Raw genomic sequence first — 27044 nt, forward strand, 5'->3', positions numbered from 1 at the left:
GTTTCTTCACTAGTGGTTTGCAGAGTCCTCCAGAATGATCCATTCATTGTTGTTCAGATGTAACAATAAAGAAGATTGGCTTTATATTGCCCCATTAATAGTAAAGTCATTGTTTCTTAATCCCACTCTTAATTGATTTCTTTGAGTCACCACTGGGGATGGGCCCCAAAACTAAGCTTGAGATGTGCTCCAATTCTGCATATACTTGGCAATGAAGACTTTTTTCTTGGTATTTTAATATTTGTATTAACTAAAATAATAAATAAAAAAAATAAAAATCTACCTTAGAAAGATTCCAGGTAACTTTATCACCTCACAATACAATAAATGCAAAGTATCTCTAGTCTAGAGAAATTTGATTCCTATTGACTAGGAATCAACTGTTTCCTTCATAAATAAAATGAGAGCCGCTTGTAACCTTCTTCTGGGATTTTTTTTTCCATTTCATATTTTGGGCAAGACAAGAGTAGCCCAGCAATTTGGAGCTGTGTTTTCATTTCATGGGTAACTATTAGGGAATCCCACAGCTGTAAACCAAACAGGAAAGCTGAAATGGCAAAACATGTCTTCTACACTAATATGGCACAACTTCTCACATGTTTAGAAAATTACATACCCCATTAAAATATGCACCAGTCAAACAAAACAGCAATTAAAAAAAAACTTGTAGAAAAGCAGCAGAATCAATTTTGTAAATGGAACTTTTACAAGATTAGAGGTGCTTAAAAATAAAGCTTTTATTTAATTTCAGAACTATGATAAAAGGTTGTCAAAAGATTCTCTTAACGTTATATACTGAGGTACTACCTCCTGTTTATTTTACAAAGCATTATTTCTGTCCCCAAATTAATCCAAATGATACTAATTTATCTATCCACGTCACTTCACAGACTGACTGAAGTTTAAAACCCAATACTTATTTTGGCACACTTGAATTTATTCTGCTATTTCTATCAAGGGCTGGATCCACACTTTTCTATTTCTTTTCTCAGTCTTCTGATAAAACTGTGGCTGCTTATGCATTATGGACAAGACCAAGAATATAAAAAAATATTATGGGGAAATAAAAAGGTATCATCCTGTTGAAAGAAGGGGGATGGGAGCTTCAAACTAAAGAGATCCAGAATCAGGAGAGAAAGGAGAAAAAAAAGTTAAGATACTAGTTTTCTGCTGGAAAATGCAATATTTGTTCAAAATCAATATTCTAATTGTTATTTTGATCATAAGTATTGAACAGAAAGTTTTGTGGTATAATTGTGACTTCATTTATTAAAACGTGCGGTAATTCTTCCAACATTTAAGCATATGCAGTTTGTGATCTATCTCTGTTTCCATTTATTTTTAATTCTTTTAAAGTAGTTGATTTCTGTCTAGAATTGTAATTAGCTACACTTCTTCCACAAAGGCAGTCCTCCTTTCTTATGAAAACCTGAGAGTAAACTTACCTACTCCTTGGTTCTTTCATTATTAAACCTAATGCAAGTAGTTCTCAACTTACGATTACAATCAGGACCAGAATTTCCATTGCTAACCAAGCCGGTTGTTAAGTGAATTGCACCTGATTTTATGACTTTTGCCATGATTGTTAAAAGAATCACCCAGTTATTAAGTGAATCACATGTTTGTTAAACAAATCTGGCTTCTTCCATTGACATTGCTTGTTGGAAACCAGCTGAAGAGGTTGCAAATGGCAATCACATCACCCTGGGATGCTGCAGCCATTATAAATATGTGCTGGCTGTCAAGTGCCCAAACTTTGATCACATGACTGTGGGGATGCTGCAATGGTTATAAGTGTGAGCATCAGACATATGTCATTTTTTTTCAATGCTGTTGTAATTTCAAATGGTTGTAAGTCGAGGACTAACTATAATGACATTAACCAGCTATCGATTTTCATTTCTTTTTCCTCATGAGTCAGAAGAGGGATGCATTCTACAAGGATGAATTATTGCTATATTTGTCCTAGAAACAGCACAAAAATTAGCATAAATTTTGAATTAATTCAACTTAATTGTTTTGAGGACGTCTTAAATAGAAACTTTATTATATATGTTACTTAATAGTGGAGTATGGCAGTAAAACCTTGGAACTTAGGCCAAGGGGCATAAAACTAATACATAGTATACAAACTTAGAGCAAGCAAACAACAGTGAAAAGTTACAACAATATGATTTGTTCCCCTTGCTGATTTTCATTTAGATTATTTATCACCAAGATCACAATTATTGTCCCCTTCATTTTTATTCTAGCCCTTTTTCTTTTCCACATTGTACACATAGAATACACTTTTTTTGCCATCTCTGGAAATCAACATCTGGAAATAATTAGTTGGCAGCCAATTCTCAAATATCCATTGAATAGGATGTGCAGCTCACAAATCTATCTATTGGATTGGATCCTGAAAGGCAGGTGGGGAGGGGTGAAGGGGTGAGAGAGATGCCTGCAAAAAAAGAATTAATGAAATTAGGTTAGCTCCATAAACCCCCCCCCACCTTTTCAGCCTTGGGCTAGAAGTGATCAGCTCTATTGTTTCCTAGCCAAGTAGGGGGTTTATTGTGTGATAAATAATTCTCCCCTCTCCCACCCTTTTAAAAGTGCATATTTACATAATCACCACTTTGATGTAAGGAGCAATCTGAGGCTGAGAGGTCCAAATCTTGCAATTGGCTAGAAGGGACAAAACAAGAGCCAATCTTTTACTACCGTGACAGTGTGTGATGCTGTGTCAGGACCAACTTTACACTTTGTAGGAGACAAAAAAAAAAGGAGGAAAAAGAGAAGAGTATCCCTTTTAATGATCAAACTTTGGGCATGCCAAAGCAGGAGGATGTTCTCTCTTTTTAGCTAAGAATCAGGTGAACATATGACTTTCCTTCCCATTTTCCCTTAAAAAGGTGCTTACAAGGAACTTAATATGAGTTTTGGTTTATCTTGTATTAAGAGTAGAAACATTTATTAATAAGTTTGTAAATTAAGGTTTTTGGTACAACCCATGGTAAATTATATCTAAACTGTGTGAAATCACCGAGAGTTAAGAATTTTGCAATGTTCCAACTCTGCTCATGCATTTGACACTGAGCTATAAAACAAATTACTAGTTAAATATTCTGAATGTCACCTTTTTTAAAATTGGGGTAGACTTATGTTAGAAATCAGGGAAATGAAATAATTAAAATGAGTGGAGCAATCCAGTAACCAGACTTAAAATATTTGGATGAATAGACTTAATATCTTTTATTTCAGTAATTTGAATTCTATAAAGGAAGAATTATTTTGCCATAAAGAAACTTGCTCCAGTTCCACATCTTCAGTGAAGTTCTCTTCTGAGTCCCATCCTTTTTCTTGCATTGTCAATATTGTTTCTTGGCTTTCTTTCTTGTCAGAGGCCTAATTGCTCAAATGTTGAGAGAAAGATTGTAAGATCTTGTATCCCTGAAAGAATTCAGTTTTCCATATGTAGTATTAGGAAGCCTGGGAGGTCACCAATAGGCCTTTTGCAGAAGGGTAAACTCCAGCAGATGCTCAACAATGCAACTACTTTGACAATGGTTAACTGAGATGCTGAGAAGTAGTGACTTATCAAAAGCCAATTGGAAAATTTATGGATCGAATAATGTTTGAACAGGGGCTTAGTAGTTTACAAGTCACTGAATTATACCGGAGGGATGAGGAAAATGTTTGTTTGTTATTCCAAATATAATGGCACCAATACAAGGCTGTTCAGTGTGCTTAAACCAGAAGGAAGATAGCATGGTTTCAATGGGGTGATCTTGATTGGGTTGGGAAAATTGGAACTTTGACTCGTAATGATTGAGAGTGAGATCTGTTTGCACATATTATTTCTCACTTTTACCATTTCCAAAATAGATTTTCTTGGCTTTATTCAGCTTTTAAAAATAGAAAATTTATCTCTTTTTGAAAATGCAGCCATAATTTTATACTACCTTCCAGTTACAGCATAAGCCAATCTTTATCGAGTTAACGAAGAACAAATTTAAGAACAAATACTTCTACTGGTAGTAATGGAACCAGAAGGCCTCATTTATTACTTATTTAAAATAATTGTATACAGCCTTTCATATATATTCTTTAAACATGATATAGCTTATTTGGCTTTGATTTGTGCATCAAACCAAAACCACACATTGATAAATTAATCACTGTGGCTTATAAGCAATGTGAGTGTTGAGAATCCCACAAACGTTAGGATGCTTTATATGCTGACACCAGTGGGATATAAATAGCACAATTATCCATTACATTATTTTAATCTGGCTTAATTTGGTTTACCAACAAAATGAGAAAGAATCCAATAGCATCTAACAAAGTTTATTCTGGCATAGCTTTTCATTTCATCAAATGAAGATTTGCAAAAGTCCTTTTTTCTGATTTCATGGCCAGCACAGTAATAAAAAAATTATGCTTAATTAATTATTTCTTAATTAGAGTTATTTGTTGAGATCGGCAGCTATAGAAGTCAAATAAATTTCTTAAATGTAGTACATCTACATTTATCAAGTTGGAGCAGTTGGGTTCCACAAGAATGTTAATGTGGGTTATTGGTGTGCTATGTAAACAAGACAACAAATGGACAACTGTCCATCCAAAATAAGTCAGGCAAAGTAAAAGCTGCTTGTTTCCATAGCAGCTCTTTGCCATAAAGGCTTAATTTCTCCTGACAAAAAGGTCATCTTCCTTGAAAACATCTTTATGATCCCTGTGTGTATTGTGCTTTTAGTATAAAAGCATCGCTATAGTATCAATGCTCAACTGGCAGTTCTATGTCTCTCAAGGGGGTTTATTGCCCTCCTTGGCATAAGAATAGCATTGAGAAGCCAAACCTAGTGCCAGTGTGACAAAGACTAACCCCAAGAGCCTGTGTTTGCTTTCTTTGGGATAATGCATACTTCTCAGAGCATAGCACCATAATTAAAAAAGAGTGCTCCTGACACACAACCATAATTTGGCTGTGTAATCTTAAACAAAGATATTTTCCCTGCCTCTTCTGGATGAATGTCTTACAACAAAGGGAGAAGCTACATGGATTATTATGGTGGTTGATCAGCTGTTCCTCCCTTAATTTTCTGTCATTGACCACAACATAAAATTCAAGAAGCCAAACATCAAAGCCTCTGGGGGATCGAAATTCTTTGCTTTTTTTAAGTTGTGTGACCACTGAAAAGAAAATCAATGAAGCTTCAAAAATAGGAGAGAATGTAATTTCTGTAAAAAAAACTTCTATTTATACGTATGAACATTTAAAAGCAATGTAGGTGGTTTCCAGTTATTGTTCTTTAAAGTGTGACATTGTCATTTAGCAAATAATTCTATAGTTTGCAGGACAGTGGCTAAAGAGTTAGAGAATATATTGATTTTGGGGATTGGGAATTCCCTTATGTTGGAAAGAGCTGGTATGGCTGTGGTAAAGGTAAGCAAGATGACTTTGGATTTTAGCCTTCTGCAGGTTGAAATGGAAGAAATATATATTTTTCTTGACAGACTTTCTTACAGTTGTTATTTTCACAGACTTGAACACTGGACCCTATCCAGCAAAATGCAATTCAGTGTTGAAAAAAAAATATGGTCCTTCATTTAGGCAAGAAATATGCACAGATGTATAATAGCTAGTGCCTGGCTCAACAGTAGTAATTGTGAGAGGGATCTAGGTTTCCTACCTAGTGGGCCACAGTCAAGTATGAGCCAACAGTGTACTGTAGTTGCCAAAAAAGACAATGCAGTCTTAGACTGCATCAACAGAGAGTATTCAGATCATGAAAAGTGATAATGCCACTTTATACTGCACTAGTGTGAGACTACATGCTAAAGTGTATGATGAACAGTTGAGGGAACTAGATATATCTAGTCTAACAAACAGGAGGACTAGAGATAACACGATAGTAGTCTTCCAGGGATTCTTGAGGGATACTTGAGGGATTCTCAGACAAAAAGGGGTTGACCTATTTTCCATAGCACACGAGGTAGGACAAGAAGTAACAGGTGGAAGATCATTAAAGAGAGATCCAATCAAGAATTAAGGAGAAATTTCCTGACAGTGAAAATAATTAATTAGTGGAACAGCTTGCCTGCAGAAACTGTGGGAGCTCCATCACTGGAGGTTTTCCAGAAGAGATTGGACGACTATTTGTCTGGAATGGTATAAGGCAGGGGTATGCAACCCAAAACACTCAAAGAGCCACTTCGACCCGTTTCCCACCAAAAACAAAACACTGGGAGCCGCAAAACCCTTTTGATATCTAAAATGAAGATAACACTGCATATATCCTTTTTTACCTTTATTATAGGTGTGTGTATGTGTATGTGTATGTGTGTGTGTATATGTGTATATGTGTATATATATATACACACACACACAAACACACACACAGACACACACACACATATATGCACATTAAAAATAAAAGTAAAAATATGACTCTTGGGAATATCCATACTATTAAAACAATGATCACCAAGAGAATGCTTTAAGAGAATAAAATTACATACACACACAGGTAAAAAAAGGATATATGCAGTGTTATCTTCATTTTAGATGTCAAACGGGTCTCTCTCTCCCTCCCTCTCTATCTGCCCTTGGTCTGCCACTCCTCTTCCCCCACTCACTCTCTCTCCCTCTCTCTCTCTTTCTCTCTCTCTCTTTCTCCCCCCCCTCCTATCTGCTGCTCACCTGGCAAGCTTCAAGCTGTTGTCCAACAACCTCCGGGTAGGCAACCTCGTCTCTTTTATGACTCATGGACTTCAACTCCCAGAATTCCTGAGTCAGCCTAGCTGGGCTAGCTAGCTCTCTCCTGCCCTTCCTGCTTCCTGCTTCCTTCAGAGACGCAGCAAAGGGAGGAGCTCCGCCCAGAAAACTTTTCAGCTCCTCGGAGAACACTGTGAGTGCACTCTCTTTTACACATACACACACACGCACGCACGCACACACACACACACACAAAACACACACACACCCCCAGACACCCCCAGACACACCCAGACACACACACACACACACACAGAGAGAGAGAGAGAGAGAGAAGCAGGGAAGTGCAATTGCCTCTCTTGTCTCTGTCTCTCTCTGCAAAGGCAGAGGAGGCTGGGAGCCACAGGGGAAGGCTCAAAGAGCCGCATGCGGCTCCGGAGCCGCAGGTTGCCGACCTGTGGTATAAGGTCTCCTGCTTGAGCAAGGATTTGGACTTGAGGAACTCAAAGTCCCTTTCAACCCTATTATTCTATGTTATGTTATATACAAGCTGTAAAGTGGTATACATTTTTTATCTCCTATTCAATCTCCTACTTCGAAATCACAGTTTAGTACAATCTTGATGTGAAATTAATGATGTTGAAGTGTTAAGGAAACAGAATAAGAAAATGGCTGTGCAAACAAATATCAATCTATGATAGTTTTGAACATCCAGACTTTGGGGAACTGGTTCAGTCACTGCTTAACTCTTAAATGTGCCATTTAATTAATGTTGTCTACTTTGTTACATTATTAGCATTGAAAACAAAGAAGTAATTCTCACAACTTCTTGGATGGTGGTCATCCCAAACCTGCTCTTCTCCAATCAATGATGGTTCCAAGACATTTCTAGCATATGCTTACCACTAAGGTTGCCAAAATCCATGGTGTCATTAGATGAGAACAAAGAGTTTGGAATTTTAGGTAACTCTTTACTTCTATCTAGTGTTGATATGATTATTTTCAGCCCATGTATGATAGCTGTACTACCACAGCTTTAGCCATCCAGGCAATCGGTAGTTATGAGGTACCTATAGTGAAAATTCCTAGCTGGCAGGAATAATTCTGGCAAGTTTTTGTCCCAATGTGTCTGGAAAAATCAGGTTGGGAAAAGCTGCTTTACCACCACACACCACTCAAACTACCAAAAAGTATGCTGAGAAGAAAAGTACAGTCACTTTAAATTTCATCATCCTGATGTAATATGGATTTTGTTTGGATTTTTGCTTTTTTCCCAGTAAGCAAGAGATGCAGAGGGAATAGTAATTACACACTGATAATGTGTGAGGGCTGTGAATTCTGGGTAATTTTGGATCTTGCTGAATTTAACATTATTATTTAAGGTTTAGTTTGCTTTAAAAAGACACCAAACTCATACTTCTGAAAATCAGAAAATTGCCATTGAATTTTGATGGTGTAATCTGCTGGAAGCCCTTTGGAGGCATGTACACAATTCAGAGATGATAAATCATTAATTTAAAATATTTACAATCCATCTCTCTTCCATACAGTTCTAGGATTTTTAGTGCATTATATTAAATCACGTATGGTTAATTTAATCATTCCTTGAACCATAATGATTTCAATTCATATGTTCCTCAAGTGTGGTTTAATCATTAATTTTACATAACTTTGTAAAAGGATAAACAACAATGTAATGGTTTTAAAATTATGCATTAAGAAGTGGCATGTATTAACTCAGATGATGCAGTTCTTTGTTTCTTGAGACCAAAGATGAGAAGGTCTTAGAAAACATGGTATCAGCTATGTTATAGTTTTTTACTACAAGTTTTAAGATGCTGCACATACACACAGAGATAACTGTGGCTTGAATAGTTGTGCCACAGGAACTCAATGCACTATTTTTATCCATCAGAAATTTCTTAGCTGATTCTTCTAACCAAGATTTGTCATGCTGTCCAAGTCATCCAGTGTAAGTCTTATTTATGCTAGCTCCAAGACTTTTAGTTTAGGAGCCTGTTTTCAGTCTATTGGAGGAATTAGTGCACATTAGTATGCCAATCCATGAACAATTTCTTTATCTGTAACATCATGGTACATCATGGTAGTGTATAGTTACTTTCAACCACCTTCTGAAAAAGTATATCTCAAATTAGATAATTCATTTATGTAGTTCCAATATGTATGAAAATAAGTTTCTTTTCCCCAGAAAACTTTAATATAATAATAAACATACAAACATGGAAAAAGAAACTTTTGAAAGACAGGATTGCTGTTTTTTCCAAAAACAATTCAGAAAAACCTTATACAACTTGATGATCTGATCATTTTTATTCTGACCCCATTCAATTTTGAAGTGTGTTTCCCCAAACATGGCAACCAGAAAGCTAATGTGATCTTATCTTGAAAACATTTGCACATCTTTCCTTTGTAGGATTGAACCCTCAGGCTGCAACCTAAACACATACTTAGTAGAGAGTCAATCCTATTTAGCATAGAGAGACTTAATTCCAAGTAAACATACTTTGGACTAAACTATGGAAATCTTTAGACAGACATTGCATGCACAATTCAGCTTAATAGGGGCTAGTGCACATCAACACTTAGTCTGCATTTGTTTGCATGACAGAAATGTGTATGGCACCAGCTCTATTCAGACCATCTTGGTGTTCCTCAGAAGCTTATTTCTGCCTGTTCATGAAATACTTGATGATCGTCTGCCACACACTGACTGAAGCTTCACTTGACAATGTCAACCGGCCTTCTGTTTCACTTGACTGAAGTAATCAGATAAACTCAGCGTGAAGGAATAAAACGGAGCCAGGAGCAAGGCTGACAGTTAAATGGAAGCTAAGCCTCTGTTTTCTAGGCAAGCGTCATCAGAGCCTTATTGGGGAGATTTTGATTTGGTGGCAAGCAGCTCAGAACAGCTGCGCTCAGCAACACAATCACACTGTTGAAGGGCAGAACAGAACTGTGTCCCCTAATCGTATTTTCTTAGATATGGACAATAACATATAGTATTTTGCCCAATCAAGAAATTCAGAGCCAAAGAATGCTCTTAAGCTTTGCCCTTTAAAACACATAAGCAGATCCAAACATTATTCTTATTCTCAATTTCTCAATATTTTTCACAAGCAAAAACTGATTTAACTGCCTCTCAGATTGGCAGGAATTGTCTGAATAAAAATATGCCTGAAATTTCATTTTGCACTGACAATTAATCCGATACGGCTTTTATTTTCCCTTTCTGATTTGTTTGTTTGTTTTTTAAAAAAACAGTCATTCAGTGTGGATATTATCTCACAGACTGGACTGAAAGTGGCTGAAGAGAAAGATTTCAAGATTTGCCATATTACTCTAGATGACTTTAGGCATTTAAATTATTTTTCAACCTTTTACCAATTTTTCTCTTGTAAGCACCAAAAGTTGTTGGATACGAGATGGACAGCAAACAAATTTAATAATAAATAAAATAAATAATTTGAAAAAGAAATCACTCTTGTCCACTCAGCATATTTGGATGCATTGCTGCATTTTTTTTAATGATCCAGAAATATTGCAGGAGCATTTATAGGGTAATTTGTGCATACTGTAACCACTGTAAATAATATAACCCTAAATTGAGACTATCTCCATGGTATAGACATGAAAGCTGATGCTGAAATGAGGACTTATTTCATGGATTATCCTTCCAAACATGTGTAAGGAAGTAATAAGAGGACCTTTGTTTGAAGGTGATGGTGATGAGTGTTATCTAAACTGTTACTTGACACAATCTCCAGAATCAAGGTAGCTAGAGATTTATTTGGCAGCAGCCAGTGGAAACTAAAGCATAGCAGATAAAAAGATATACAAAGATATAACTTGTCAAAAAAGCTCTGATGAGGGAAAATGCTTTTTCAAACATTGCTCCTTCCTTCCTTCCTTCCTTCCTTCCTTCCTTCCTTCCTTCCTTCCTTCCTTCCTTCCTTCCTGTATGCTACTCATTTCTGAAGGTACTAAAATTATAATAATGTCAGCATAAAATAAAAACTACCAAACCCCGCATGCATATAACAATAACATTTAAAAAATGCAAATGTCACATGCCCATGAACTTTCAGTTCATAATACACTTTTTTCCTGCAAGATGGAGCAGATAGCTCTTTACTATTTTTCTGAAGCCCAAGACATTTGAAGCTAAAACCAGAAGAGCTTCAAAGAGTGGAAGTGACTTTCAGTTTCAGCTTAGCAAAATGTGTGAACAAAATCAATGTAGTTTTTAATTCTGGGGTATATGTAGGATCCATATTGTGAATGACACTGTTGTTTAGCAGCCTGTAACTACCTTTTTTCCCCACTAAAACAAACAAAGATAGAATCTGGTAGATGCTAAGTAAAGTATCAGGCTGGCGATTCAGGTCCTTGGGTGTTGCCTTTCTTAGTATCCACTCCATCTATGTGAAATTGCTTGCTGAAGCTTCACTAGAAGGAATGACAACGGTTCAAACTGAATTATGCTACACTGTATAAATGCATTTGTTGGAATTAATATTTGAATTCATAACAAATGGTTATGGTTATACAAAAATTATCTTCCAGGAAGAAGAAGAAAAAAGAAAACATGTAATATGGTCATTCAGATACGTATTTGTATTAAGAGGTATATGAAATTTTATTTATCTCCTAACCATTTTAATTACCAAGAATACTTGTGGGTCATATTTTTTTAGTGTCTTAATTATTGTTGCATGTTTTCTGTGCCAGAATCTTCAAATAAGAGGATAATTGCATCAACTAATTGAGTATTATTCTTAGGTCTTGGAATCTCAGTAGTTATATTTTGCTCTTTCTTTCTTCTATCTTTTGCTTCCTCTCTCCTGCTATTATTTTTTTTTTAAAAGAGAGGCAAGGCAGCATGGACTACTGCTGATGGAATATTTACCTTCATGAGCTTTTTCTAAAAGTTAATTACTGCTTGGAGCAAGTTGATTTGGCTGTCTTGAGCTGTCTTTTATTAGTAGAGTCTTTCATTAATTTCCCTCGCTGGATTTGCTGTTAATAGCTGCTTGGTCTCAGGCAGCACAAAGCAGCATCTGTGCCATTGATGGGGGGTAGGAGGGGTGACGCCGTTTACAAATCAGCTCTGATTAACATGATGCTGTAGTCTAAGGGGAGCAGCATCTCTCATCTACCACCAGCTTCAGGAACATCAGTCGCTGCTACTCCAGCTCCAGCATGATCAACTAGTGTCATTTAGTAAAAGGAGCGGACAAAGCAACTTCTTACATGGCAGCAGAGGGCAACTGGTGTAACTAAATGAAGATGCCAATTGATGCATTGGACAAGAAAATGATTAAACATACAATGAAGTAAACAGAATGCAAAAACAGCTGCTGCCACTGATGGCTGTTAGAGGAATTAATCTGACTTTAAAAACATTTGAAAATTAAGAACATAAAATCACAGCCATGACTATTTAATTTAACATTGTGCTCCTAAAGCAGTGGTTCTCAACCTTTTTAATGCCGCGACCCCCAACCGGTCGTAAGTCGAAGACTACTCAACTGGTCGTAAGTCGAGGACTACTCAACTGGTGCAGCACCGTTTGCAGAATGGGACTTTTGGCGGGCTCAGCAGGGCAGAGACAGCCTGGACAATTCCTATTGGCTTTTGAAAGCCAATAGAATTAGACTCTATTCAAGAGAGTCTATTCTATTGGCTTTCAAAAGCCAATAGAATAAAAGGGAGTAGCACAGCTAAGGAAAAGGGGGGAAAAATGGCGGACTGCGTTGTTTGGCGACCCCCGTGAAATGGTCGTTCGACCCCAAATGGGGTCCCGACCCACAGGTTGAGAACCACTGTCCTAAAGGCAACTAGCCAGATGCCCAGATATCTGGAGCTAGACTAGTAGTTAGTCTTGTTGTACCGCCCCCCTTTTCATATAGTGGGCTTTATATATCAGATCAAGCCTTAATTTCAATTAGTATGTTTATTCAATACGTGGCTTGAATAACTCATAAAAGTTAATGTCCTAGTTTATAAACTAGCTAGATTAATATTCTGAGCTAAAGTCAGTCCAAATTAACCACACATGCAAGTGTAAGCATAGTCAGTTAATTCAGTATGACTGCCCCATATTTGACTCTGCTGCGCAGACTTTTGAAGCAAATAATTCTATAACTGAAAACAATTCCCACATTATATTAAGCCAGGGCTTGTTGAGTAAGCAACTGTGACTGATTCCTACATTATTTCAAGTTACAAAAATCATAGTTTTCAGTTAACTAGAAATTACCCACTGAATGATATTCTAGCAAAGAAAGATCTAATTGACTATTAAGCCTCATCTATTAGGAATGTTTGCCATTTTGCTCAATAAGAAACCAATTATTTTTGAGTGGCTTATCAGGGGGTCTGATTATGGTGATTCTACATTCTACAACTTAGAGCAGTGGCCTCCAACCTTTCTGGATCTGTGAACAGGCTGCCAGTGGTGGCGGCGGGGGGGGGGGAGACGGACAGGTGATGGTTCTGTGCAAGTGGCAGGTGTACGCATGCATACACAATTCCATTTGTGCAAGTGGCGGGCACTCACATGTAAAGCTCCATTTGCACAAGTGGAGTTTTGCATGCTCACAACCGCTTGCATGGCCCGGTTCCCAATGGGCTATGACCCAGTACCTAGGGATTGGGGACTCCTGACTTAGAGATCACACATAAAGAGAAATGAAAAACTGTAACTATTGGTATGATTCATCCAATTCATATTCTTAAGAAAGAATAAACAAATGAGCCTTTTGTGTCTGTTGAAATCTGACATGGATGAGACTGAGTTGAGTTTGGTCAAAATGTAGCAATAGCACTAGCACTATGACTTATCATCATAGGACTTTACAGCACTCTCTGAGCAGTTTACAAATGTCAAATATTTCCCCTAACAATCTGGGTCCTCAGTTTACCAACCTCCGAAGGATGGAAGGCTGAGTCAATCTTGAGTGGGTCAGGATGTAATTCCTGTTTGTGGACAGAAATAGCCTGCAATACTACATCCTAACACTGTGCCACCACCAGTTTTGTATCCTCTACATGCAGGAAACAAATATGTCACGGAGAAAATTTCAGTTCCACCCACTCTGATGACATGACACCCACTGTATGTCGCCCAAACACAGAGGCCAAGTGAGTGCAAATGGTTGCCCATCTCTCCTGTAACAAAAGATGTGTGTTCTGAGTCCTGGGAAAATTGTAGGACTCTGGGTGAATGTTGGACAGTGCTATCATCCCCTGCAGTCTTCTTAACAACCATTTGTCTGTAGTAGGGTATGACATAGGGTTTCCTGCTTGAGCAAAAAGATTTCCAAAGTCCTGTCCAACTCTGTTATTCTGTAATTCATTTTTTTATGCAGAACTTTCCCAATTTCCTTACTGTTTTCTTTTAAAGACTTAATTTCCCGTTTATCATCCTTCTTATATTTCTTTAGGCCTAGTATCAATTTGTCTGAATCCTTCTGTTATCCAGAACTACATTTGGACTAAGTTGTAACTGAAATCAGTAGTGTATTTTTTTTTTGAAGAAACTGACTTTTAAGCCAAATAAAATTATTCAAATTCTTTTTTTACAGCAAGGGATCAGCAATAGACATAATCAGATAAAACCTTTTAAGAGAAAAGAAAAATGATTGTCAAGTTATTTGTGGGTTTTTCCTTATTTTTATTACTTCAGCAATTAATTTGGCTACTGTATAAGTGGTGTAGGAGTAGTATAGGTTAAGTAGTTTTTCTGGGTTGAGTCTGAGAACACATGTATATGTATACACATATACGCTCTGATTTCTCTTCAAATTATATAAATCTTTTGCTTTCTAAAACTATCATAGTTTAATAGCTACAGAGTTAATTAAATAGTATTTTTAAGAGTCAATTATAAGGACTGTGCAGCCATAACAACACAACAAAGAATATGAACCTGAAGAATATAAAAAAATAGGGTACAACTAATTAAGAAGGACTATCTAATATTGATGCTTACAGCTTATTCAGATACTTTTTCAGAGCAGCACCTCATTTTTAAAATGCAAAGAAAACAATTACTAGGTTCATGCACTGCAGTTAGACCTAAGGCATAGTAAGGAATGACATACTTTGATTTTGGCTTGGTGGGATATGCAAACTAAGTCAATTGTTAGCAATAAAACATATTAAAAAAACATGGCTTACAGCGATGTGTAGTCTATCACATGTGTTATCCTGTTGACTACATATAGACCGATATACTGATGCTTAGGAACGCCAATTGGACCAAGTTCCATAGATGCATGAACATTTTTTCACAATTATTGTAAACCCTTAATATTGCACTTTATAAAACTCTTTTGGGATACACTGCTGTAAAATAATTATATCTACTAAACTATGTCTGCTGCAAAAACATGGAATTATTTGAAATTGTTAAGCAAACATATCAGCATGCAAGCATATAAAATGAAAGAAACCACTATATTTTAGCTTAGCAGAATGGCTTGAAAAGAGTATGAGTATCTTCTTTCTGTAGACAGAGCCCTGATGCCTTGGTTAAATTTTGAGAGTAGATAGGTATCTGTCTTTCTTAGCTGTAAACAAGAACTGGGATAATCTTCCCAGGAACACGTGAGCTGTCATGTATTGTTTTAATCTGCAAAACTCTGCAAGCAAATGTACTGTCACATGCTGATTTTCCTTTTCTTTGAGAAAGTAGCCCTGGGATCACTGATGGATTGTTTGCTCTCTTTTTAACACAGTCAAGATGCTGAATGCCCTCGAGTGATAGTGTGCAATGCGAAGCAAAGCAGGACTGATGACCCAGTTCCAGTTCACCTTACAAAGCCCGAGCAGGCTTTGAGCAAGACTCCAGAAAAGGATTATTCACACTTGCATTATATTTTTGAATGCATTTTCTTCTTGTGCAGCTGCAAAAGTCCCAACACTGAACATTTTGCACAGAGATTTAAAAGAGATTTAATTTTCTCCTCCTTTCTCTCTCCAGCTTTTTACTCTTGCTACCTAATTTCTTCTACAGCTCTGGACTCATTTATGTTCTCAAACAATGCAGCACAAACATCATATTGGTGACAAAAAGAGGATAAAGAAACTGCTGTACAAAATCTGAACTCTGTCTTCTTTGACAAAGAAAGCCATTTCCTCTTCCTTAAGCTAAACTTTGTGGAAATCATGCATTACTTTATGAACTATTCCTGATCTATCTCAAAATAACACAGATATTCATACATCTTTTAAAAAGGCACCATCACTTAATTAACTGACCATACTTTCATAAAAAATAGCTCAAGGAAGTTTGTTAAAAGCTGCTGTGTTCAGAAAATATCCCTGTTTTCTATTTTAAATAGCAAGATAATTATATATTATCTCTACCACAGAATACATCGTTTATAACAAATATATGGGTATAATCTCATATAAAACACTATGTAAGGGAATGGCAGGCTTGGTGCATAATATTGAGTTATAATACATAAAGAAGAACTAAGCAAATATATCTGAAATTTGACAAGTACCAGAACTCAGATTCAAAGAAAGATCAGTGAGATAGTTATTGAATTGTGCTCTATAAGGAGTTCATTTGCAACAACACAGATTGATTTATTTCATTTTAGAACAGGACATCTCATCTTATCAAGCCTGAGCACTGGGAGGTATCTCAGACTTCTTTATGAAAAACAAATTGCAAATACTCTCTTCACTCTGTAAATATTTGCAAATACTGTAGTCTGTTAACTCTGATCCTCTCTTTGAACAAATTAATCAAAAGGGGTCCAAAGAATAGTCTGACCATGACAACAGATTGATGTAAATATCTTGATTGCTCTAACATAAACACTGCATTTAATGTTTCCGCCTATTTGTGTTAGGTCTAATATAACTGGAACATCATTTGGTTGTGAATTCCTGGGCTGCTATCATAATCAGGATGGTAAGTTGAGGTTCCCCAGCACCCAAGAGCCAGAAACTCCAGTAAATATACTTCTGTGCAACAGAGAGGACAATAGATCAACAACAAACTTAGCTTGTCCTTGTCTGTGGATATGTCTAGCTCTAGTCAATGAAGCCACAGTTATCTTTTTTTCTGAAACTCTTACCCCAAACTGCAAATGCTATCTCTATTGCAGAAGATGTTCTGCTGCAGAGCACCACCCTAGGAACCAGTAATCCAGAGGTGGCTTCTGCTCCTGTCTGCTTTGCTTGCCTTGCCTCTCAGGCCTGGAAATCAGTCATAGACCTTGAATTCCCCTGCCAAGCTCACTGCACACTGCCATCCAATCTTGACTTTTTCCGATCTAACAGCCCTGGTTTCTTTAGCAGCTTTCCAAGTTTGACTCCAACTTCACTGTTCTACTTTTTAAATTTCCACACTAGTCCTTGAGCATTTTAAAATTTTATTAACTATATTACATTCTCTTTAACTTCTCGTTTTCATCTTTCTTTTCCATCCACTTACTAAAAATATCAATATTCTTCCACTCTCTATCATCAGTTCCATTTTAAGTCTAGATCTTGTCTTATTTTTTGTTTAGTCCTGTGGTAACCTACTGTATTGGGGGTATGTGGAAATTTTCCTGTTTAATTGGGCCTTAGACCTCTGCCCCCAAATTCTGCCTTGTGAGCATCACTATTTTAATGTACATCCATATCAAATCAGGTATCACCCATCTAAAATGAGATTCTAAATATTTTTTTTTTAATAAATGGGTTTGTGATGAAACAACCAACCAATCATAGATCCAAATTTGCTCAGTTTGAAAATTATCAACTAACATTTTGTTAGGAATCCCAAGGTCATGTGAAATGGCACACTCAAAGAAATCCATATCAGAGGGTGGTACAAAACAGATGTCTGCTCTGTAGCTGAGATCCCACCGTTGTTTAACATTGGGAAAGCTGCAAAAGTAATCACTACTTTTAAAGGAGAAAAAGGGTTGAGAACCACAGCAGATTTAGAAATTTTTCTCCATCAATTTTAAAAAATCAAGGGGAATCATGTAACAGCTTCAGTTACAACAATGGATTTGTGCAGGAAAATGTATAGTACTTTTATCTGGTAGTAAAAATATTCCCATATGAATATTTAGGAAATGAAACAATGTAATTCCTCTATTGCTTCTTTTTTAAAGTTCTCCAGCTGACAAAATCCAGGAAGGTCACATCCATGAATTATAAGCTTTGATCAAAAAACACAAAAGATTGCTTCATAAACAGAAAGAAAGAAAGAAAGAAAGAAAGAAAGAAAGAAAGAAAGAAAGAAAGAGAAAGAAAAAGAAAAGGCAACAGCTGCTTTTACCCAGCGCAAGAGCAGCTTACATATCACAAAACATTCAAAGAGGATGTGTGTCAAATCAGAAGCAGCCTGAATATGTTAGATAACTTTGAGCAACACCCTCTGTTCCAGGATCTGTGACAATATTAGTGGTCAATGTAATAGAATGAGAGACCACTTGATTCAGGAATAGCTCTGGGAAAGGAGCTCTGAGCTTTAAAATTAAGATTAGGAAACTAGCATAGAAAGTTAAGGCCCAATGGTTGCGAAGAATGTAACAACGCTGCTAACATCGGATGTTCTTGCTTTAACAACATACGGAGATGCAGCCATTTTCTTTCTTATGTTTTAGAATTAGAGTTAGAATTAGATGATACTGGGGGGGGGAGGAATTTAGTTAGACATAACAATACTGTAACTAGCGTGAGAACCAAGGTTTTTTTAAATAAGAGATGATAAGAAATGGCTGTTGAAGAACTGGAGGGAAAGCCTGCATTTCAAACTAATTGGAGAATGTGATTTATGATTGTTAATTAGAGGAGGGAATTGTGCTTTGATACTATGTGCTCGGGGGAGGGGAATTCAGATTTTGGCTTTGCCTATGTATGTGCCGATGCTATGCTACTCGAATAAAAATTCTTTAAGGTAAACAATGCCTCAAAGTTCTTTGAAGAGTTTCATCTGTCAGAACCATGACAGAATGTTTGCTAAAAACAGATGAATTTTATCATGCACCTAGCTCCCAATGTATTTCAGAATGATTTTGGGTAGCTGCATTCCACAACACTTATTCTTTCATTTGTTTTGGAAGAATATCCATTTATTCCTATCTGTATAACTTTACATCAGTTTAGCAATTTAATAATTCTAATAGTTTAATTACACATTAAACACACACATGTCCCAACATACGTACATACCGTAAATGCCGGTGTATAAGACGACTTCCGCGAGCGCTGAAATCGTCGCCAAAGACGGGGGTCGTCTTATACGCCGAGTCGTCTTATACGCCGGAAATACTGGTAGTTTCCGGCGTATAAGACGACATTCTAGGAATGCAACCCGGCTATAAAGACGGGGGTCGTCTTATACGCCGGGTCGCCTAATATGGCGGCATATACGGTAATAAGTTCATATACCATTAAGCTCCTTAGATCCAAGCTCATTCCACAATTATATTTTTATTTTGAATTATTAAATAACATTTTTATTTTTTTATTTTTATTCAATTAGTTTTATTTTAAAGTTTGGTCTAGGACTGTACATTCTTTAATAAACACTATTGAATAAATTAAGGCCAGTTTTAAATAGTTTTATGGAATCCATCTTTCTCACAAATCTGAGATTGGCATTAAAGATAATATTGCAGATTTTTGACACACTCACTTTTTAAGAAAAGAGTTAAATGTAGGGCTTTTTAATTGCTTTTAATTATTTTTTATTGCTTTAAGGTTTTAGGGTGCATTGGGGGTGTTTAGGTTTTTATGATGTTACTTTTGTTTTGATTTGTTAGCTTTCAAGAAGTATATGATTTGTACCCCTGAAGATGCCAGACACTTGATGAAGAACATCAGGATACCAGATAATTAGACTCATGACCTTCAAGCCCAGAAGGTCGTCACAACTGGAAAAAAAGAGTTTCCTCCTTCCTTGTGAATTTTTTTGGATCACTTTGATTCCATGATTATAATACGAGGAATTGTTTTTAACATGTGGGCAACTATTATCACATGTTCCTTTTTGGTCCCTGGCTAATAGTAAGTTGATGATGAATCAGGGTCCATGGCTCAAATTCAAAGCAGAGTTCCCACTTAATATATAACTCTAGGCAGCTGTTGAAGTCTGCTGACTAATGAATTTAGCTGACTGATGAATTGTGCTGCAGTATTAATACAAGAAGGGAGAAATGTAGCCTTTTGGAAGAAAATGTGAAGTCTGCTGACTAATGAATTTAGCTGACTGATGAATTGTGCTGCAGTATTAATACAAGAAGGGAGAAATGTAGCCTTTTGGAAGAAAATGTACTTAAAATGAGTGACATAAAGAGCATGAATGTTGGCTGAGCTGACAGTTTTACCAAGCCTATTTAGCTTTGCTCAATTGCATTAATAATCATTTCCAGATAAGGTAAGGTGGAGTATAGGCTGCCTTTTATATGTACTGACTTTCCTATCAATGACTAATTTGTATGATGCTCAGGCACAGAGCTATTTCTGTACTTAGAACATTTCTGTGCATACAACACTGCAGTTGTACAAAGAGTAAGATAAAAAGAAGCAACTAAATGCAAGGTCTCTCCTTATGAGTAACATCTCTGCCTTGTTACAGAATGAGCTTTAGAACATTAAATTAGAAATTAGAAGATGCATAACACAATTTAATTGGTATTATGAAATTTAATTGATATTAAAAATAGGACAAGATGTTTGTTGAAAAATCACAACAGGGACTCTTGGATATAGCGCCAAGGATTACCTAATATCACTTTGGTTTCTCTATTGAAGGTCTTGTCAATGAAAGACGGGAACAGATTTCATTGCATTCTGTATGCTGATTATTGAAGAAATAGTAGATTCCTTTCTTTCCAAAGTTTGTGAGGCCTGATGTTTCTTTCTTAGAGACAGAATGGATCTGGGGATCAGTAAGATAAATGAGGCCTTTTCCATTATCAGTTACCCAGCCTGTCCAAAAGAAAAAACAAAATGCCATTTTCTTAATGTAAGCATTATATAAACTAGCAGGCAATTTTCTAAAATCAAATCAACAAGGTCAAAACAATTATGTTTCTCTTACTATATTTGGACAAATTGACTAAAGGAAGCATGAATTAAGATTCAGCAAAAGGGTCAACCCTAAATTTTGTTCATAGGTGCCTATGCATATCTCGGAATGGGGATCTGCATATTTTGCAGGTTTTGGGACTTTCGGCTTTTTCCACCAATAATTTTTGAAGTCCTCCTTGAGTTGAACTTACATTCAAACAGGTTTTTTTTTTTTTGCAGCATGATGATGGAATTGGTTTGCCATTATCTATTTCCAGGATTTTAAAAAACGTTTTAGTATAGCCTTAGATAGCTTCCCATTCATGTGATAACTTGGCCGTGATCTATTTTAGTCTCTTAGTATTAAGGACATATTTATTGGCAATGTAACAATTAAAAATCAAAGTACGAAGTAAAGCAGAAGTAGAATTATATGCTCTTTTGATTCTATGTTCCTAAAATATTTCAGCAGTAAATACTGTTTCTGCAACTGGATCAAAGAACAGAGGACCACAAGGTTAGAAACTGGGATTTTACGAGTTTTAATTCTTCTTCTTCTTCTTTTTTACAAAGGCAAAGGTAACTTTGGGTCAGTCACTCTTTCTCAGAATAAGGAAGAAGGCAAGAGCAAGCACTTCAAACATTTTGCCAAGAAAATTGGAGGTATAAGTGTCAGAAATCAACATTGATTTGAACATACCAAATAAATATTCGGTGTCCCTTTACTTGAACAGCCATGACACCATAACAACTTTAGTAGAAAAATGTCTTCAGAGTTATTTCACAAATGAGGACAAATGGGATCTAAATTATTTATGGAATCTATTTGTGAGAAATTATTTATAGCTTATGTGAAATGAACATTAAAATCACTTGCACCTTCTAATCAATCAGTTAAAACTTGAACTGTTTTGCTGCTGTTGAGATATACTAATTCCATTTCATTCTCCCTTCTGCCTGCCAAAATTTTTCTTCTTCCTCTCATCCTCTTCCCATGTAATTATTTAGCATTCTATGGCCATTGAAATTAGAACTCTAAATAGTCACACAATGAAGAAGGTATACCTGTTCAAAATAAACATCAGCTTTTAATAACCCATTGGCCTAATACAATGTTAGATTTTACCACATAATGACTGAATGTTTACAGACCTTGTAAATCGACCACCACATCTGTGCCTTGGGAAAATTCGTAGCAGAAATGACCATATGCAAGTCCATATTCTGTGGCTTTGTACTCCATTTTTACTACATTGGTGTTGTTGGATAACTTCACAAATTCTCCTAGAATGTAGGGTTCCACCGTCACACATCCTTGGATAGACTTGCCTTCTAGTATCTGACAAAGAAATAAGAAGGCTGCATATGAATAGTATTTCCATGTAGATACTGTCCACTATGTTCATAAGGTTATTTCTGCCTTGTCTGCTGCTAAATTCCTGATAGCCTTTTGTTTTCTCCTTACCAAGAGTACCACCGATGGAATGTAAAAGATTTGTGTAGGGATGTTTTGCTCATACAGTCTTTTGTTGAATTCTGTCACATAGTACTGAGCTGTCATTTGCCGCTCCACATCATTGAAATGATACATAATCTCTTTTTCTTCTTTGTATTCTTTGCCAACATATCTAGGGATAATGTAACACACAGCACAAATAATATTTTCCATTTACTGGGACTAATATAACACATGCCACAGTAATATCTCATGTTTATCTAGGAAATGTGTTCATTGCTCTTCTCCAATAGCAGCTCAGATATGACATGAATATATATATATATATATATATATATATATATATATATATATATATATATATATAATATAAACACAAAATATAAACACATAATATAAAAAATGTATAAATATAAACATATTAAATATGGTCTAGGCAGAATGACCGTATGAATTTTCCATAGCTGAGGAATCACCATCTTATAAGTCAGTCTGGGTTCATAGTAGAAAAGGGAGCCATGGTTCTGAACCCCCTTCTGTTTTCCTTTATTTTCTCCTCCACCTTTTATTTTTTTTTGCCCAAAGGAAAGAAAAATATTGTATGGCTGACTTAAGTTTTCCTCATGCTTGGAAAGTGTCTAAGGAAATAGGAAAGGATATAATCTTATGCAACTGATGGGCTATTAAAATGCTCTAGTAGTGGGAAGAGGGCTTGAAAAACATTGATAATATTGAAGAAAGACTTCTCCAGGAAGAGCTCTGGTTTTCCTGTGGAGGAAGAGATTCACGATAACATAAATCACTGAAAGTTCCCTACCCTCAGGATTCAGGTTGACCCAGGATATCTGCTATCATAATGTTGCCCTCTCCTGTTTTAACTTCAGAAGTAACCTGGTCTGGCAATTAAAACCTCTACATTACAGCCATCCTTTGATAATATGGGTGCTCAGTACATGTGAGTACTTCAAGTCAGCAATACTTCTATTGCTGGGGAATTCTGGGAATCGAAAACGAAGTCCATAATCTAGAGGGTACTCAGATTGGGAAAGGTTATCTCAGGAAGCAGATGTGGGAATCAAGTAGTGGAAGACTTCTTGAGTTTGTGTTGTATTTGCCACTTATCCTAGGCTGCTAAAACAACATGTGGCCTCAGCAACGGTGGAACACTTTACAAAGGTCAAAGAAAGATTCTGCTACCAGGAGCCCTATATTTAATCAAAATGTAACATAATATGGAGCTTGTGTGAACTTTTCCAGATCATATGTTAACTTGAGTCATACCTTCCCAGGGTTTCTTCCTGGTGCAGAAAGTGTATCCAAAAAGCATTCCTCTGCTTGCCTTTCTTTGCCACACTCAAGTTGTCTCCAATATATGCAGCTGTCTCCTGAGCTGTCCACAGCCCAGATATCTTAGAGTATTTCAAAAGAAGAGCATCTAGAGAGAAAAATGGATGAACTGAGAGAGCTACAGTATGTCACATGTGCTTTCACAACCTGATCTGTAAATGCAGCATAGTGCTATCAGTCTCATATGTGCAGAGAAAAGCAAAACAAGATGAATTGCCTTGGACTGAGAAGACATTTCTCAATAATATCTTGCCAATGACTACAGAATTAAAAAAAATACCCATGGTTATGCTCCCAAAGGAAATATATTGTATTGTATATGATAACTACAAAAATACTAAAATCAAAATAAAGTCCTCTGTAGCAGATACAGAACTTTATTTGAAATATCTGGATATCAATATTTAGATTCTGCCTCTCATTAAATCTCATTAAAACTCATTAAAGTTTCTTTACATCTTACATTTTTAAGAATATAAACATGATACAAAATCCACCGAAAAAACCAATTGTATCAAGGATAATAGCGAGATCTGAATTCAGAAGTCTTGATCTTTTCTTAACTTCTGCACTCTCATTTCTTTTTCTTTATTTTCGAATAAAAATACATTTTATTCAACTTTACATCAACATTTTGTTAAAGTTCGCATTGGCAGGGTATGAAGCTGGTGTGTTTAATTAGCTTCAACATAGCCATAGGGTGAATATCATGTCCTTCACTGTACTACCCTCTTTCCATCAATGAACTACAAATTTCCATATAATTGTCTGACATCAGCAGTCATAGAACTTCTGTATGAGTGGTCAACTGCATCTTAACTTTGAAGAAGGAGACCCAGCAAAAAGATGGGAGAGGCCCCTGGAACTACTGGCATTCTATCTGATGTCATGGTAGCATGGAAGGGATAGCATTAATTGCATCATTACCCCCAAAATGATTATGTGATTGGTTTTACATAATATGTAAAACTATCTGTACAATGTACAACTGTCTGCTACAGACAGTTGTAATACTATACAGGATAGAGCCTGGATTTTGATGTTCATACATTAAGATAGAAATTGGGCAAGGAAAAAAATACAAATTCAGAATAAGGCTAGACAATATTAACTGATATTTATTCCTCAATGTTTGGTGGTAAATATGTAAGAAAATAAGCATAGTGCTATCTGCTGGCCATAGCAGTAGGACCTACTGAGCTCCTGATCCCAAACAGGGTGGATGAACAGGTAACCCTGCCATGAGCCAAATAGTCCAAATTTATAAATCAATATGAAAGTGCCAAGATGCAATCAACTACTATCTCTGCAAATAGTATAGTTTTACTGGGATCAAAATTCCTGGAACAAAGATAATGGTTTAGAAAATGGTTTACACTTACAGTGTGTTTTATGCAGGAGGTTTGGTTTAAAGAATCCTGTATTCTTCATTCTGTCAACCAGCCAAGCTTGTTCAACACCAGAGAGGAGTTTGTTATAATCATTGTTGCTCAGAATACGAGCTTGTTGCATTTGTTCTTTGATCATGCTAATAAAGGAAAAAGAGCTTCCACTAGAATTCATTAAGGAGGGACTTCCCAGTTCAGAAAAACTACTGGAAAAACTTGGTCCTTTGTACCATGATTTCAGAGAGCTTGAGGTGGGGGAGCTGTTCAAAATGCCTATTCTATTTTCACCTCCATCTTCTTCAGTTGTAGTACAATCACTGGAATGATTTGCAACTGGCTTGTTGACCCATCCTGATGAACAACTTGGGGCCTCAGTCCTGTAATTTTGTGGATCTTTTATTATATCTTCACTGGCAAATGGTTGACTTAGAAGGTCTGTTAACGCTATTCTATCATCAGAAACCAGTTCCCAGTCATCTTCTGCTTGTGTTTTAACTTCAGATATTTTAGAGGAGCATCCTGTTAACATCATATTGGCAGATTGGTTAATCCAATTTTGTACAAAATGGTCACCTTCAGCTTTTAGTACATTGTTTCTTATAGAAGCAGGTACTGACTTTTCACTGGGTAGATCTGGGTTCATTAGTGAATCTTCTGTTCCATCTTCAGTTTCTCCTTCTAAGTCAACCATTTGCCAATGATTTCTATTCATTGGGCCTAATTCTTGTGTACTGTTTGCATTGTCTTCGATGCTTCCTTTTCTAATACTAGAAATAGTAGCATTGCTGCTGTCCTTGGTTCTGGAAACCTTCCCTGAAGAAATTATTCCAAAAGGATCTTTTTCAGATGTAATTGCTTTATCTTGTTTGGAGTTGCTGCTACTAGCTCCTCTGAGTGACTGCTTTGAAGCATCCACTCCTGCCTCCATATGCTTCTTTCTTAAGTCTGGGTCCAATTCTTTTGATGTATTAGTGAAAGGTATACTTTTTGGAAAGGGATGCTTTAAAGAACCCATGTCATTTTGAGAGTGTTGAAGTGTGATTTTGTGTATTTTGTTAGTTAATAAACAAAGATCACTCTCTTGAATTTTATTTTGAATATCTTCAATCAACTCTGTAGTGTTCTTTGTTTTCTGCACCTTATCTTGAGGTCGATCAATTTTATTATTGACAATTTCTTCCCAACTAGTACTGGAGCTTGATCTGGACAATTTGCTCCAAGTTCCCAGTTCACTAAAGACTTTATTCCCACTTTGAGAATCAACTGAAATCTCACCAGCTTTGCTTTGATCATCAGAAGTTTCACTTTCCGTCTCTTCATCAAGAGAAACCTGCCTTGTAACAATGTGAGAAATTTTCTTTCCCATTTGGTCTTTAAGACCATCATGTCTTTTCCTTGCTTTCTGTGAAATTGGGATTGCTACACTGTGATTTTCATAATGAGAATTTGCTTCATTAGCACCTATAGTATCCATATTTCTGGTTTCGGTCTTCAGCGTTGTTATACAGGTTCTTGCCTTCCCTTTTCCTGGTCTAATTTTATGGTTTCTGCAAGTACTTTCAAAAACATCACAGACTGATTCATGATGCTGAAAATACATTCTGAGAACCTCCTCAAAGTTCAAATCACAATTCAGAACCTGTTTTTTGACATCTGTTTTGTAGCTATCTGGAATGTAGGATTTGGCATCTGAATTAGGGAAATTTTGCACTTGCAATTGTTCTTTAACTGACATGACCAGGGACATAATGTCATTAGCAATCAGTTCTTTTTCCTGCTCTTCATTTTGAAGTGAATAACTGTAAACATAAAGCTTCTCCAAAGCTTCCTGGCACAGCTGAGTCACCTGATTAAGGCTCTTGCTTTCCCCATACAGTCCCTGATGTACTTTGGCGAGGGAAAAAGCTGCTTTGATAAAACTGTGGAGCTCCTGTTTGCTGGTGACTGGTTCTTTGTCCTTCTTGCTCAATAAACCAATTTCAAAGGACTCCTTTGCTTGTGATAAATAAAATGCTCTCTTTTCTGGAGGACATGCACTTGAACAGCTGTAAGTTAGCAAACATATTCCCCGGATATTCTGAAAAATAATTACAGT

At 36.4% G+C, this 27044-nt stretch overlaps 1 protein-coding gene across 2 annotated transcripts in view; it reads right to left on the reverse strand.

Moving 5' to 3' along the window:
* Window positions 1-2024: 2024 nt before the first annotated feature.
* The window catches only part of ALPK1 (alpha kinase 1), an 84574-nt gene continuing 59554 nt past the window's right edge, over window positions 2025-27044 (reverse strand). The window contains exons 10-15 of one of the 2 annotated variants that reach the window (XM_039338328.1): window positions 24944-27026; window positions 23496-23649; window positions 22224-22386; window positions 21911-22097; window positions 20472-20677; window positions 2025-2443 (exon numbers count right to left, since the gene is read on the reverse strand). In XM_039338328.1, coding sequence (XP_039194262.1) covers window positions 20478-20677; window positions 21911-22097; window positions 22224-22386; window positions 23496-23649; window positions 24944-27026 — 2787 coding nt within the window. In that variant the 3' untranslated portion in view covers window positions 2025-2443; window positions 20472-20477. Of the gene's footprint in view, window positions 2444-20377; window positions 20678-21910; window positions 22098-22223; window positions 22387-23495; window positions 23650-24943; window positions 27027-27044 lie in introns of those variants that run through there. The other variant, XM_039338326.1, reaches the window with a different exon arrangement.

This window comes from Crotalus tigris, unplaced genomic scaffold (assembly GCF_016545835.1).
Source record: "Crotalus tigris isolate CLP2741 ecotype Arizona unplaced genomic scaffold, ASM1654583v1 scf7180000017695.2238764, whole genome shotgun sequence".
NCBI lineage: Eukaryota > Metazoa > Chordata > Lepidosauria > Squamata > Viperidae > Crotalus > Crotalus tigris.